We start from the raw sequence: 14214 nt of genomic DNA on the forward strand, positions 1-14214 counted from the left end.
AGACAGCCTACAAATAAAAGAGTTGCAACTCATTTCTTTTAGATCAGGTGGACAATCATGTGATCATTTTCCTGGAGAAGAGATAGCAGCGGGATGCACTATTTGAAGAAGGCAGAGTTAGTGTTAATGTTCTGCAATGGGAACCATGATCATTCATGTGAACATTACCCGTCTCTGATGGCAGAGGTCTCTTGTCTTTCAGCAGGATAATGAACCCTGCCACACTGCAAAAATTGTTCAGGAATGGTTTGAAGAACATGATGAAGATTTCAAGGTGTTGCCTTGGCCTCCAAATACCCAGATCTCAATCTAGCTGAGCATCTGTGGAATGTGCTGGAACAACAAATCCGGTCCATGAGGACCTCACTCCACAACTTGCAGGACTTAAATGCTGTTTATCAAAGGTAAAAAATGACAACTACTGTTCAGTTTCTCTTTGTAACTTGCAAGGTAAGATCACAAACCAATTCAGCCATAAAAATGTCACTCTCAATGCACTAAAACTAACCTCATTCAATTCTCTCTTTTCAAGCACCTACAACTATTCCAGCAGCTACACCATCTGACTCTGAGACAGACATGTAGGTGTAAACACACTTGACTATTTTAAGAAAACAATCGCATCCAGATACTTTTTTTTTTTAGCCAAAACATTTTGATGTGACCCATAGACAACCAAGAGTTGTAAAAAGGCCAATTTCAACAGTTTCATTTTCTATGCAGTGAATCTGAGTAGTGATATCTTGTTAAAAAACTTTTTTGGCCCTCAAAATTGATGTGAACTCTGTTCAAAGAATCTGGCTGCATATACATGTGAGTTACATTCAAACCAAAAATGATTCAGACACCAGATATAATTTTTTATATTTTTTTACTGGTGGGTATAGTTCATTTATGTAAGTGAGGATAGGGGAAAAAAGTAAACTGTAACATATGAGACCCAAACATCCCTCATGCAGTGAACTACCAGTAAAACTGATCAAAATTTGGGACCAAAAACTATTCAGACACTTTGACCTGACCATGTTGACCGTGTTTTTTTATTGCTAATGTGAAGACCTTTTTACACCACAGACTGAACAAAATTACGCATTGCTTGGTAATTGGTCATCAAATATTGATAGTTGTGTAAATATTGTCATACTAACACTAATACTTGTCAGATTTTTTTTTTTGCTTGATTGTAATCCATTACATACCTTTCTATCAAAGTTATCTGATATTATATAAGACGAATTTGTTCTGACACTCTGAGAACTCTGAGTTCTTGTCATATTTTATTATAATTTTCTAAAGTGAAAATTCTAAAAGTGTTTTAATTATAAATATTATTTTTATTAATAATATTTTATTGTTTTTAATTTTTTACATTGTTTTGCTATATTGTGTTATATCACAATTGATCACCATAGGATGTTTTTTCTGGCATTAAACAGCTTCTTTTATAAATAATAACATTGTGTCCAAACTAATCGACTTGTTTCTTTGGTTCCGTTTCTGGCTGGCAGCTATGACAACTAAATCAAGGCCCGAGACAAACATGTAAGTGTGAACATTATTCAGTCATTCAAAATAACTGTATTACCAAATGGTTTCAATGGTAAAAATGAAACCCATCAATCTCTAACAGCAGCCTCAGAGACTGTTAATACTGAAATGCACAGCACGGATGAGCAAAACAAGTATTTAAGACATTTCAATGTGCATTTGCTTGAAATTATATCTCTAAATTCGACTCTACAAGATTAACTTGCAATGCATTAAAAGTGAGAATAGTTCTGTATGACAAATACAAATGTCTCTCAATCACTTACAGGCTTGATGTGATTCTGGTCGTGTTTCTTCCAGTGATGCTTGTGCTGTTACTGATTTTTACTGTTGTTGCCATAGTAACCTTGAGGTTGAGAAAGAAAGCAGATGAGTTTTCTCATACTTCTAGATGGCTGAAATTCCATTATAGTGGTACATTTACAGCTTAACAAATAAATGGACATTAAAATATATATATATATATATATATATATATATATATATATATATATTAGTGGTGGGCCGTTATCGGCGTTAACGTGCTGCCTTAACGTGAAACTCTTATCGCGCGATAAAAAAATATCGCCGTTAATCTATTCTCAAATTTGGGTTGGGAGCTGGGTCTAAACTACGCAAGCTATGATGACTTTCACCTTGATAGTTTAACGCGGATGTATACCGAAGACTATGGAATATGGTCGCGCGTTTACGTCTCCTCCGCCAAACACAGACGGGATCGCGTCGTCTCTCCATTCATAAAAACCGAATCTACTATAGCGAAATGCCACGTCAATTCGTCGTTTTTGGATTCATAAATTAAATGTTGGTCAGTCACTTAATTCAAATCGCGATATGGAGTAGTGTATGTGAAAACTGAAATGCAAAAAGACCGTTTTAATATGAATCCGATATGTTCCGTTTGACTACCTGCATGCATTGCGGAGACGAGCTTTTACTACACGCATACTGAAACACACGTGACGCTCCCGGTAATTTCTGGCATTCTCATCTCACATGAACAGATAAACTCCCAAACTGCTGTGAGTGTCACTTTTACGTTTCATTTGAGAAAACTAGCATCATATCATACTGTATGACACAGAAACTTCACGGCAACCTGTCAAAATAAAAGTACGGTGTAACATGTAATGGGCTGGGTAGGTGTTGACGTTAAAAAAAACACAATCTAATAGGTAGAAAAAAATAATTTCATTGTTAGTTAGTAAACACAAGTACATCTAATTGAACATAATTTATTTTCATCAACAAATTATCATAGAACAGCTTTATGAGCTTTATGATCCATTCTCAAAGACTTTAAGTCATTATTTGGGTAGCACACATATTCTGAATGCCTTCAGCAGAATTCAAATTAGCCATTTTAATCTAGATTAATCTAGATTAATTCCAAGATTTAATCTAGATTAATCTAGATTAAAAAAATTAATCTATGCCCACCCCTAATATATATATAAAGACTTGTTTTGAAATTATAATAAAGTGACTTAAAAGGTAGAAGATGTGTGTGAAATGTGAAGAACATTGTAAAATCTATTGAACATTCTATAATGTCTGTGGAATGGAAGGTTTCCATCCATGTCAAAGATTCTTTAGTGTGCATGTAAAATACTATGAGATTTAATCTTCATATCTCACTCTGACAGAGAGGGGTCAAATTAGAGAAGAACATTTTATCAGCACCAGTAATACAGTAAGTATTTTTGAATGTAATTAATTAGCACATCCATTGCATTTCAGAAATCTTCAGATAAGAAAACATTCATCCAAAACTCATTAACTAACAGTCACATTTGTGTTTGATGCAGATGCCCTGTGAAAACCAAATGACATCCAACAGTCCAGCAGATGCTACTGTAAGTCATCAGTCCATATGGTCTGTAGATATTTACTGAGATGCTGATTTTAAATAAATGACTGTCACTTGTGTTTATTCACAGTCTTCTGCCTCGGTGGATGATTGTTCAGTGATTTACAGTTCTGTGATTACCTTTCCTAAAGCAGTAAGTGTCTCCTCTGAATGTTCTCCAATGAGGCTTTTGTAAAAGTGATGTGCGTCATAGCAATTTCGGCTGGGATTTGACTGTAAATGATCACTTTTTTTGCATATCCATTATGTTGCACTGAAATTGCATGCTAAGGGTTGTGATGCAGAAATGAAATTATCAGAGCTGATGTTTATTCAGTCTTCATCATCAGTGATTTCAGAAGGTGAAGTGATCTACAGCACTGTGAGACAAGAACCCATAACTGTGAGTTCATAACAAGAGGTGTTACTGCTCCTTCCGAATGAGGTTATGAGAAAGTGAAAGTCAATAATTGTAAATTAATAATAAATCTGTTTTACAGTTTCAGTTTTAACCAGTGTGAAGGTTCAACCCTTACCAAAAAGAAGTATACTTCAAGTTTATTTTTACTGAAGTAAAGTTCAAGTATATTTTTAAGTATACTTCATTTTGTAAGTATACAAATATCAGTGTACTAGTAGTATACTTTCAAGTGTACTATTTCAATACTTCTTGGGACTAAATTGACCCACTTTCTAGTATATAAAAGTATACTTTTAAGTATACTTTAAATTCTTCAGGCTAGTAATTTTTCAGTATAGCTACTTTTCCATAATACACATGTTTTGCATGTTTATGGTTTTCCCTGCACTTAATCTTTGTCTACAGATGGTGCTGGAATAGAGAAAATGAACATAGGAGTGAAATCTGGATCACCTGGCATTATTCCATGTGTGTATGATAAAAAAACATCAAGAACACCGCAAATATTGGTGTAAGGGGTATTTTTGGAGTTCAGTATACTGGCATATGCAAATGAGACAGGATAATATTCCCTCAAAGATTATCCAAACCAGAGAATTTTTACAGTGCAACGGAAGAATCTGCAGACCTCTGGATATTATTGGTGTGCTGTGGAGATTGGTGATTATAATACCCCAGACTTCAGTTATTATTTGGATCTGTCGGTCCAATCAGGTAAGAATATCTTTCCAAATTGAACCTGTTTTCTGATATGTTCATAGACATAAAAGATTTATCTTTGAGAAATAAAGTTGGGATTTTGAGCACTTTTCTCTCTGTATGGCTCTGGTATAAACAATTATTACCACACTCAAAATAATAATAATAATAATACAAAATCTGTCACTGGCACAGTTACTATCCTTTCAAAAGGTACCTGTTTGTATTTACTCCTAAATAATGCATATTAATACCTTGAAGGTACATACAGTAACTAAAGTGTACATAACAGTACCTAAATGGTTAAAAAAAAATTAGGGTTCCACCCAAATGACAGCTTTTATCCGGTTAATAAAAGTGTTATATGAGGGGAAGAGGGAAGTCAAGATACTCAAGAACAGAACTGCTTAAGATACAGGAAGAGAAACACGATGACTGCATTTGTGAAGAAAAACACTTTCTACATGTTAGTCGGGTTTTGGATCATTTTAGGTAAGAGTGTAGTACATGTATTGTTGTGTTCATTTCTGATATATCCTATATAAACCATTTTGCAATTTTACACGCTGTTCATTGTGTTTCTAATGTTTTCATGTGAAGATAGAAAAAATGTAGACGTGACTTACTGTTAGACATAACTGTTGGTGTGTTGTTTGTTTAGGTGTTAAAGGCTACACTGCCTACAGCAGTTGGTCAAAATGTACATTAACTATTTTTCCTGGAGGATCTGTAACCATCCCATGTCATTATGACAAGAAATACACACAGCAGAAGAAATACTGGCACTCAGAAATTGATAAATCTATAACATACGTAAACACAACAGAGCAGAATCTGTCAGTAATTGATCATCCTGATCAGAGTCTCTTTACTGTGACTATGAGAAACCTGCAGGACAAACACAAAGGACCTTATTATTGTGCTGTGGAGACTGGAGAACAACCAGCAAATGTCCTTTATAATGTTTATCTCAAGATTCAATCTGGTAAAACATTTTACAATTGTTTTAATCGTATTAAAATGTTCATTATTTTAAATGCTCTCTCATTATCACTCTCTCATGTATTTTATAATCTCGAATGGCGTGTGTGTGTGTGTGTGTGTGTGTGTGTGTGTGTGTGTTCAGCTCCTGATGTGTCTGTGGCAAGCAGCAGTGCATCCGGACATGAAGGTGGTGATATCAGTATTCAGTGTCTCTACAGTTCTGGATATCATAATAAACATAAACAGTGGTGCAGATATAAAGATCAGAGATGTTACACAATTGGAAGGACTGACACATCCCGGACTTCATCAGTCCAGATCAATGAAGATGATGGGAGAAGATCGTTCACTGTGCTGATGACTGGACTGAGACTGACTGATTCTGGCTGGTACTTCTGCTCTGTAGGAGAGATACTGAGTTCTGTTCAACTTACTGTAACTGAGGCAGAACGAGGTACAAATATTTAAATAATTCATGAATATTTGCTACTGCATATGAAATAAAACACATCTAAACTTAACTAAACTTTTGTTGCTTTTCTACTTTTGTTCGCAGGCATTGCCAGTGACGAAGTGTTAGTCTCTTCTCTGTAAAATGGCTTTCCTTTCATAATCATATTTACCAAATCATGCTATATTTGTCTCTTTTTTTGTTTATTTCATGACTAACAGTCATTTCTTCGTTGCTCTGGTGACATTCTTCCCTTCTCTCCTTTTTTGTCTTTGCAGAAATGAAACAGAAGTTCAGAATGGTAGGCCTAATGATGAAACAGAAGACATTGTAAAACCTCAAAAGTACTATATGTGTATTGTTTAAAATAAAATAATTAAGGCTTAATCTAATTCTAAAACATTTAGGCCCAGTTTCGCAGATGGGGCTTAGCTTAAGCCAGGACCAGGTCTTATTTAAATTAATTAAATATTCAATTAATATTTAAGCAGCTTTTATAAAAATGCCTTAAAAGAAACCATTACAGGTGTGCATCTTAAGACCGAACAATGGCACTGACATATTTTAAGATATGTCCGAGCAAGATATTTTTAGTTGAGACAGTTTAAACATGCATTTTAGTCTTGGACTAGCCTTAAGCCTTGTCTGTGAAACTGGGCGTTTGTAGGGCTTTTCACACTTAACATTTAATCCAAAGTCAATCTAAATCCTGGGTTATCTTGTTCCACATTAACACTGCTTTACTTGTGATTAACAAGTACTCATGGGTATTCATAAACTAGCATTTTACATTGTACATCTCTTCTTTAAACCATTTCACATGTTTTCCATCACCATTCAACAGCGCACTGTTTCATAACTTCTGATAAAAACAGTGATAACAAGCTTCTAAATGTGATGCATACTTTTCTTGTGGTTAAAAGCGTCTCAGGTTACGTAGGTAACCCTAGTTCCCTGAGGACAGGGAACGAGACGCTGCGTCCTGGTTAGGACACTTTGGGAACTGCTCTCAGCGTGACCGGTTCTGAAGCTCTTATAAAACAACGACAATGAACTTGACATTGACCGGCGCCAGCCCATGACGTCATTAACAAGGCGCCTACTAGTATAAAGGGGCGCTTGTGAATACATCAACCATCTTTTTGTCTGATGGAGACGTAAGTGGGGCCCGAAGCATGGCTACGAGACGCAGCGTCTCGTTCCCTGTCCTCAGGGAACTAGGGTTACCTACGTAACCTGAGACGTTCCCTTCCGGAGGGAACTCTACGCTGCGTCCTGGTTTGGACACTTTGGGAACGATATACCAACGCCGCCATGCTGAGGAGTAAGTGAACAACTGACTGATTGAGGAGTCAAGAAGGAACATCACTCCCACTACTTGGGCCGACGTCACAGCTAGCTCGGCCACCCAAGCACGGAACTCCTAGGAGTGGAGGCCTGATACTTCTAAGCGAGAGTAGGCCTACCTACACTCACCGCTAGTAGTGAAGCTTACCCTTAAGTCTTCATACTAGGCGGGGGTTCTGAAGAGCGGAGGCTCTAAACAAACTCTCTAAACGAGAGGAAGCCTAGCAACACTCTGTGCTTGCGGGAAACTCTGGGAGTGGAGGTCAGAGACCTAACTACACTCAACACTGGAGGTGATCCATGAGGCTCCAGGAGCCTAAGCAATAGAACCACCTAAGTGGAGTTCTCAGGAGAGTGGAGGCTTCTGCAAGAAGACTCTCTAGATGAGAGGAAGCCTAGCGACACTCGATCCTATAAGTAGTGCTGTCTGCAGTGGAGTTGGAAAAACCCAGGGGTTTTTAGAACCAACTCTAGAATGGGAACGGAGGAATACTGCGTAACCCATACCATATAGGATTTTAAAAAAGAACCCAACCTTCGGGGGGAATCTTTACCACTCATGTGGATTTCAGAAAGTGCCCAAGGACTTGCGTGTGCACTTACCACTTTACGTGGGTTTTAAGGAGTGCTCAAAGCTTCGCGTGAGTACTCACCACTATTGTGGGTTTGAGAAGGTGCCCAGAGCGTAGCGAGGGAAACACCATATAATTATCACAGGCGACAACAAAGCCTGGAGCTCTTCTTTCGGAGCTCTGTAAGAGTGGAGGTCTCAAACATAACCCATGTATGAGGGGAGACCTGACTACACTCACGCTTGTAAGTACAGAGGCGGAGCTTCTGGAGAACGGAGGCTTCACAGAAGACTCTCTAAAAAGAGAGGAAACCTGACAACGTTCAATCCACTAGCTCTTAGAAGTGGAGGTCTCAAATAACCCTTCAGTGAGGGGAGACCTAGCTACACTCACGCCTAGAGGTACTGGAAGCGGAGCTTCTGGAAAACGGAGGCTTCACAGAAGACTCTCTAAGGAGAGGAAACCTAGACAACGTTCAATCCACTAGCTCTTAGGAGTGGAGATCTCAATAACCCTTCGTGAGGGGAGACCTGACTACACTCACGCCTGGAGGGAAAGACTGGAAGCGGAGCTTCTGGAGAACGGGGGCCTCACCAGAGGGGAAGCCCCGACACGCTCAATCCGCCAGCTCTTTACGAGTCGAGGCCTCAACGCTCTAAGTGAGGAGAGACCTGACTACACTCACGCCCAAACTTATTTTCCCTTTAGGAAGAGTGGAGGCTTCTGCAGGAAGACTCTCTAGATGAGAGGAAGCCTAGCGGCACTCAAACCTATAGGTAGTGCTATCTGCAGTGGAGTTGTAACCACCCAGGGGTGTTTAGAACCAACTCTAGAATGGGAACGGAGAAATACTGCGTAACCCATACCATACAGGATTTTAGAAAAGAACCCAACCTTCAGGGGGGAGTCTTTACCACTCATGTGGATTTTAGAAAGTGCCCAAGGACTTGCGTGTGCACTTACCACTTCACGTGGGTTTTTAAGGAGTGCTCAAAGCTTCGCGTGAGTACTCACCACTATTGTGGGTTTGAGAAGGTGCCCAGAGCGTAGCGAGGGAAACACCATATAATTATCACAGGCGATAGCAAAGCCTGGAGCTTCGGAGCTCTGTAAGAGTGGAGGTCTCAAACATAAACCCTTGTGTGAGGGGAGACCTGACTACACTCATGCTTGTAAGTACAGAGGCGGAGCTTCTGGAAAACGGAGGCTTCACAGAAGACTCTCTAAGGAGAGGAAACCTTGACAACATTCAATCCAATAACTCTCAGGAGTGGAGGTCTCAAAAGAGCCCCTCTAGTGAGGGGAGACCTGGCTACACTCACGCCTAAAGTACTGAAGGCGGAGCTTCTGGAGAACGGAGGCTTCACAGAAGACTCTCAAAAAGAGAGGAAACCTGACAACGTTCAATCCACTAGCTCTTAGGAGTGGAGATCTCAATAACCCTTCGTGAGGGGAGACCTGACTACACTCACGCCTGGAGGGAAAGACTGGAAGCGGAGCTTCTGGAGAACGGGGGCCTCACCAGAGGGGAAGCCCCAACATGCTCAATCCGCCAGCTCTTTACGAGTGGAGGCCTCAACGCTCTAAGTGAGGAGAGGCCTGGCTACACTCACGCTTGGAGGTACTAAAAACGGAGCTTCTGGGGAACGGAGGCCTTCATAGAGACTCTCAGAATGAGAGGAACACCTGACAACGCTCAGCCTCCCAGCTCTAAAGAGTGGAGATCTCACACCAAATATTAAGTGAGGGGAGATCTGCTACACTCACGTCTGAAAGTACCAGAAGCGGAGCTTCAGGGGAACGGAGGCTTCACAGAGACCCTCGGATGAGAGGAAGCCTAGCAACGCTCAATCTCCTAGCTCTATGGAGTGGAGATCTCACCCAAATATTTTAGTGAGGGGAGACCTAGCTACACTCAACGCTTAGAGAATACCGGGACTCACAGCAGGGCCCAAATGCTGAGAGCAGGGCCCTGTAGAGTGGAGGCTTTGAACGAATCTCACAGAGAGAAAAAGCCTGACAACACTCGGTCTTGGTGAGCGGTATTCTAATAGTCCCTAGCGAGAGATGCTCGAGAGTGGAGGTCTTAACGAAAAACCCACTGAGGGGAGACCTGGCTACACTCAACGCTACAAGTACATGAACACACATCACAGGAATCTGTAGAGTGGAGGCTTCAAGTCTGGAAAGAGAGAGCCTTAACAATACTCAGCTTTGGCAGAGGGCTCAAAGCACAGAGCACAGCAGTTAGCGAGGCCTAAGCAGGCCTACCAGCTAAATACCACGAGTATGTACTTGTAAGCGGAGCACTGAGGGGAGCGAAGGCTGCAACTGGACGGTTCTCATGCAGGAGAACACATCTAACCATTCTAAGTCTAAACCATAGGGAAGACCAGTCGCCCGACCTACATCATGACGCCACTAGGCGAAAGGAGGTCTGATCAGCAGCAGCGAAGAGCGGAGGCTCCTACAGAAGGACTCTCAATCGAGAGGAAGCCTACAGCACCCTGACAACGCTCACCGTGGCAGGAAAGTCTAGGAGTGGAGGTGCTAACCAACAGAGCTCATTAATAATGAGGGGAGACCTACTACACTCAACCCCCTAAATGCTATCTGGACAGAGCTGTAAGCGCCTATACAGGGTTCAAAAGGTGAAACCTGGAGGTCCAGACCAGGGCTTCCGCCAAGGAGGACCTAACACTGTGAGCTTCGGTGTAGAGCGAGGCTCACGAGAGCCTACCAGCTCCCAGAACTGCCCAAATCTGATAGAACTGTGAGAAATCAGCCTAGACAAGAACCTCCATAGAGGGGCATCTCGTCAGCGCAACTCTCAGAGAGAGGAGGCCTGAAAAAATCCTCACACTTAGGGGGGGGTTTCCTAAACTTTCCTCTCTCACTAAAGAAAACTTCTTTCTTTCCCTTTTTGACAGGGCCCTGGGGAGCGGGGCCTTCAGTGCACTGACTCACAAAGAGAGGCAGCCCATGCGCTCAACCCTGGGTTTCTCCTATCTTCTTAAAAGGAGGGTGGGGAACCTACCCTAACCTCCCGGTCTTCACACTCAGACGAGCGGAGTCTAGAGGGACTCTTACCACGGGACGGGGTAGATTGCCACACCCAGTAGGTGTGTAGACATGCATATGCAGGTATAAATAGTGCCTAAGCCGAGCTCAAAAGCAGCGGAGGCTTCAAGGGATAACTCTCAGAATGAGAGGAGGCCTGACAACGCCTAACCCCTACAGGAGTCATTTACGAGTGGAGGTCTGGTACACTAACTCACAAACGAGGGAAGACCTGGCTACACTCGACACTCAGGGACCTTAGGAGCTCAGTAGCTCAAATACTAAAGTCTCACCCAAGCGGAGCTGGTAGACAAAGAATACGTACATATACATATACACAACCACCTATATGTCAGTTCATGTACCGGGCCAACGGATTGAATTTATCAATCTATCGTCAGCCCAGCCCCAGAGTCTTAAGGGGAAAAAAGGGCGGGTGGCCGCACGACGTGAGGGAGAAGGGAGAGGATCGTTTCCCTACGATCCCGTCTCCCATAACGCACATCACGTCTCCTCTGAGACCTACCCCTCCCAAGAGGAGGGTCTCGAGTGGCCACACAAAACCGCCTGGCCCTGCCTCCAGCCCGCAGGCCAGGAGGGGCCAGGCTCCCCCTGCGTTCGGGTGGAGATGAGGACCGGTGAGAAATAACAGACCCCAAAGGATCTATTTAGCCGCTGAGCACGCCTCCGCCTCCCTGAGTTAGTCGGACATCGTAACAACGGATGTACCGAATAATTCGGAAGGCGAGACTGGCGCATCGAGGAGAAAGCACTCATCTTTCTCCCCGATGTCTGCAAAAATTCACCTACAAGCCTGTGGTGTGAAACAGCTCAGCCCTCTCCACGGGTCTTCATCCTCCAGCAGCTCAGCCCGGTACGCCTGCAACACTGCCACTGCGTGCAGGCAGCACCAGCCTGACCCGCTGCCGCCCTCAGCGTCGATGCCACCCACGCCGAGAGACAGCAAACGTATCCTCAGGTTATGGCATCGACGGCCTGCCATACTCACGCACTCACTCTGCACCAGCATAACTAACATGCTGATATAGATGAGTGCGGCTGAATATGGTTTATCCCATGCCCTCCCGATCCTAATATATAGATCAGGAGGGAATGGGATGTATATGGGGACTGGTCTGTTATGGTCAGGGTGAAATTGCCCATATAATTTGTTATGAGCAACCTCCCCCTGCACGTGCTTTCACCGCAGATCAAAGCAGACCGCAGCGCGGCTCATAACAGACAACAGCTCATCATACGCGGGGCAGGCAGGCTGTGAGAGCTCAGAAAATCACTTTTCGCCCATAACAGCCACATCCTGCTTACCTGGCTAAAACCAGTAGAGCACTTGCCGCTGTATCAAAGGATGTCAGAGATTAATACATCCTTCGCCCGCAGCTCGCCCTCGTCCGCGGCTGACGAGCGTGAGAGATTACACATCTCTCAACTCGTGTGCGCGCTTCATCTGTAACCACCGCGGGCTCGTTCTCCGTGCAGCCTCGGCTGCAACGGGACCCGAGCCGCGTAGAGCAGATAAATGTCCCGATTCCCTCGGAAAAGGGGACAAACGAGAGCGGAGTTTCCTTAGAGAGAAACTCTCACGATGAACGCGCTCTGCACTCTCAAGAACAGAGCGCGCGTGCTCACTCACCCAAACACATAACAAACAGACTGCGCACGTCATCTGGTGTCAGATTTCTCTGACACGGATTCTGCACACTTGCTGAACTGTATACTCTAGGAATCATCATTTTACTCGAGCTTAGAACAAGGTAAGGCTGAAGAACAAAAAGATGGTTGATGTATTCACAAGCGCCCCTTTATACTAGTAGGCGCCTTGTTAATGACGTCATGGGCTGGCGCCGGTCAATGTCAAGTTCATTGTCGTTGTTTTATAAGAGCTTCAGAACCGGTCACGCTGAGAGCAGTTCCCAAAGTGTCCTAACCAGGACGCAGCGTAGAGTTCCCTCCGGAAGGGAACGGGGTTTAGCCTATGATCATAACCCAGGGTTTAACACAGTGTGAAAAGCCCTAGAGTTTAAATGAGTAAATAATTGTATCTCTATTAAGTTTCTCTTTTGGAGCACTTAAATATAAAGGTTTTAAATCTTTTCCTTATTTCCCACAGAAATGAATTCCTAACTGTGTGGATTTCAGCTTTAGCAACACTTCTACTGCTATTGATTCTGGTCGGTGTTTTCATCTGGAAATGGAGACAAAAACCCAGTCAGTTTGAGCTGCATTACATTTCTACTTCATGCCCTGCTATTTTGACATTCATTTTGACAGCACAGATTCTATATATTCAGTTAACGTCAGATATTTTCGTTTCTCTCTTTTAAATGAAGAGCAAGATGAACACCAAAGCAGAGGAAGAAACGACAGCACAACCACTGATCCAGTAAGTCCTTTACTTTACACTATATAAAGGAAGTGAGGAAAATGTTGGTATGATACTATCAGTGTATTTTGATATGAAGTATACAGCACTCTCTTGTCTCCCTCTTCAGGATAACACATGTGTTATCATACTTTTCTATTCTAGAGGTTTGATAACCCAACCTTAAAGGGATAGTTCACCCAAAAAAACTCACCTTCAAGTGGTTCCAAACCCACAAGACCTTTGTTTGTCTTTGGAACACAAATTTAGAGATTTTTGATGAAATCCAAGAGCTTTCTGAACCATCATGGACAGAAAGGGTTCTTCCACGTACCAAGAAAGTTTTTTCCACACAAATAGTATTCTTAAAATTATGGTTGCACCCCATAGACAATTTTTTCAATGTTCTTGTTACCTTTCTGGGCCTTGAACGTGGAAGAACCCTCGCTGTCTATGGAGGGTCAGAGAGCTCACGAATTTTATCAAAATATCTTAATTTGTGTTTCTTACAGGTTTGGAACAGGATAAAGTGAGTAATTAATGACAGAATTTTTATTTTTGGGTGAACTATCTTTTTAAGATTGTTATAGACTGAAATATGAGAAAAGAAAATGTGTTTGTTGTTTTTGATCCAGCCTTCTTTTTTATATCTTTACTTTGGATTTGGCCCTGGGACAGGTGTTCAGTAAAGTGAGTCATATGTTCATTAACTGATGTAAAGGAGTTCATTTAGTGACAGATTCATCAGACTGATTCAAACTAGTAACTGCTTAGAACGTAACTAATTCATTAAAAGAACTGAATTTCCCCCTAATTTGGACAGATGGTTATTTTTGGAAGAAATATGTAAATACAAGTTTATGTAAATATGTATGTAAATACACCTTTCAACAAACTTTCTAA

At 42.0% G+C, this 14214-nt stretch overlaps 1 protein-coding gene across 1 annotated transcript in view; it reads left to right on the forward strand.

Moving 5' to 3' along the window:
- Window positions 1-6095, forward strand: part of LOC141343871 (polymeric immunoglobulin receptor-like) — an 11597-nt gene extending 5502 nt beyond the window's left edge. Inside the window, exons 3-7 of the mRNA XM_073848540.1 lie at window positions 4224-4286; window positions 4398-4532; window positions 5179-5502; window positions 5644-5955; window positions 6058-6095. Coding sequence (XP_073704641.1) covers window positions 4224-4286; window positions 4398-4532; window positions 5179-5502; window positions 5644-5955; window positions 6058-6095 — 872 coding nt within the window. The remainder of the gene's footprint in view (window positions 1-4223; window positions 4287-4397; window positions 4533-5178; window positions 5503-5643; window positions 5956-6057) is intronic.
- The last annotated feature ends 8119 nt before the right edge of the window (window positions 6096-14214 follow it).

Source organism: Garra rufa, chromosome 10 (genome assembly GCF_049309525.1).
Source record: "Garra rufa chromosome 10, GarRuf1.0, whole genome shotgun sequence".
Classification (NCBI taxonomy): Eukaryota; Metazoa; Chordata; class Actinopteri; order Cypriniformes; family Cyprinidae; genus Garra; species Garra rufa.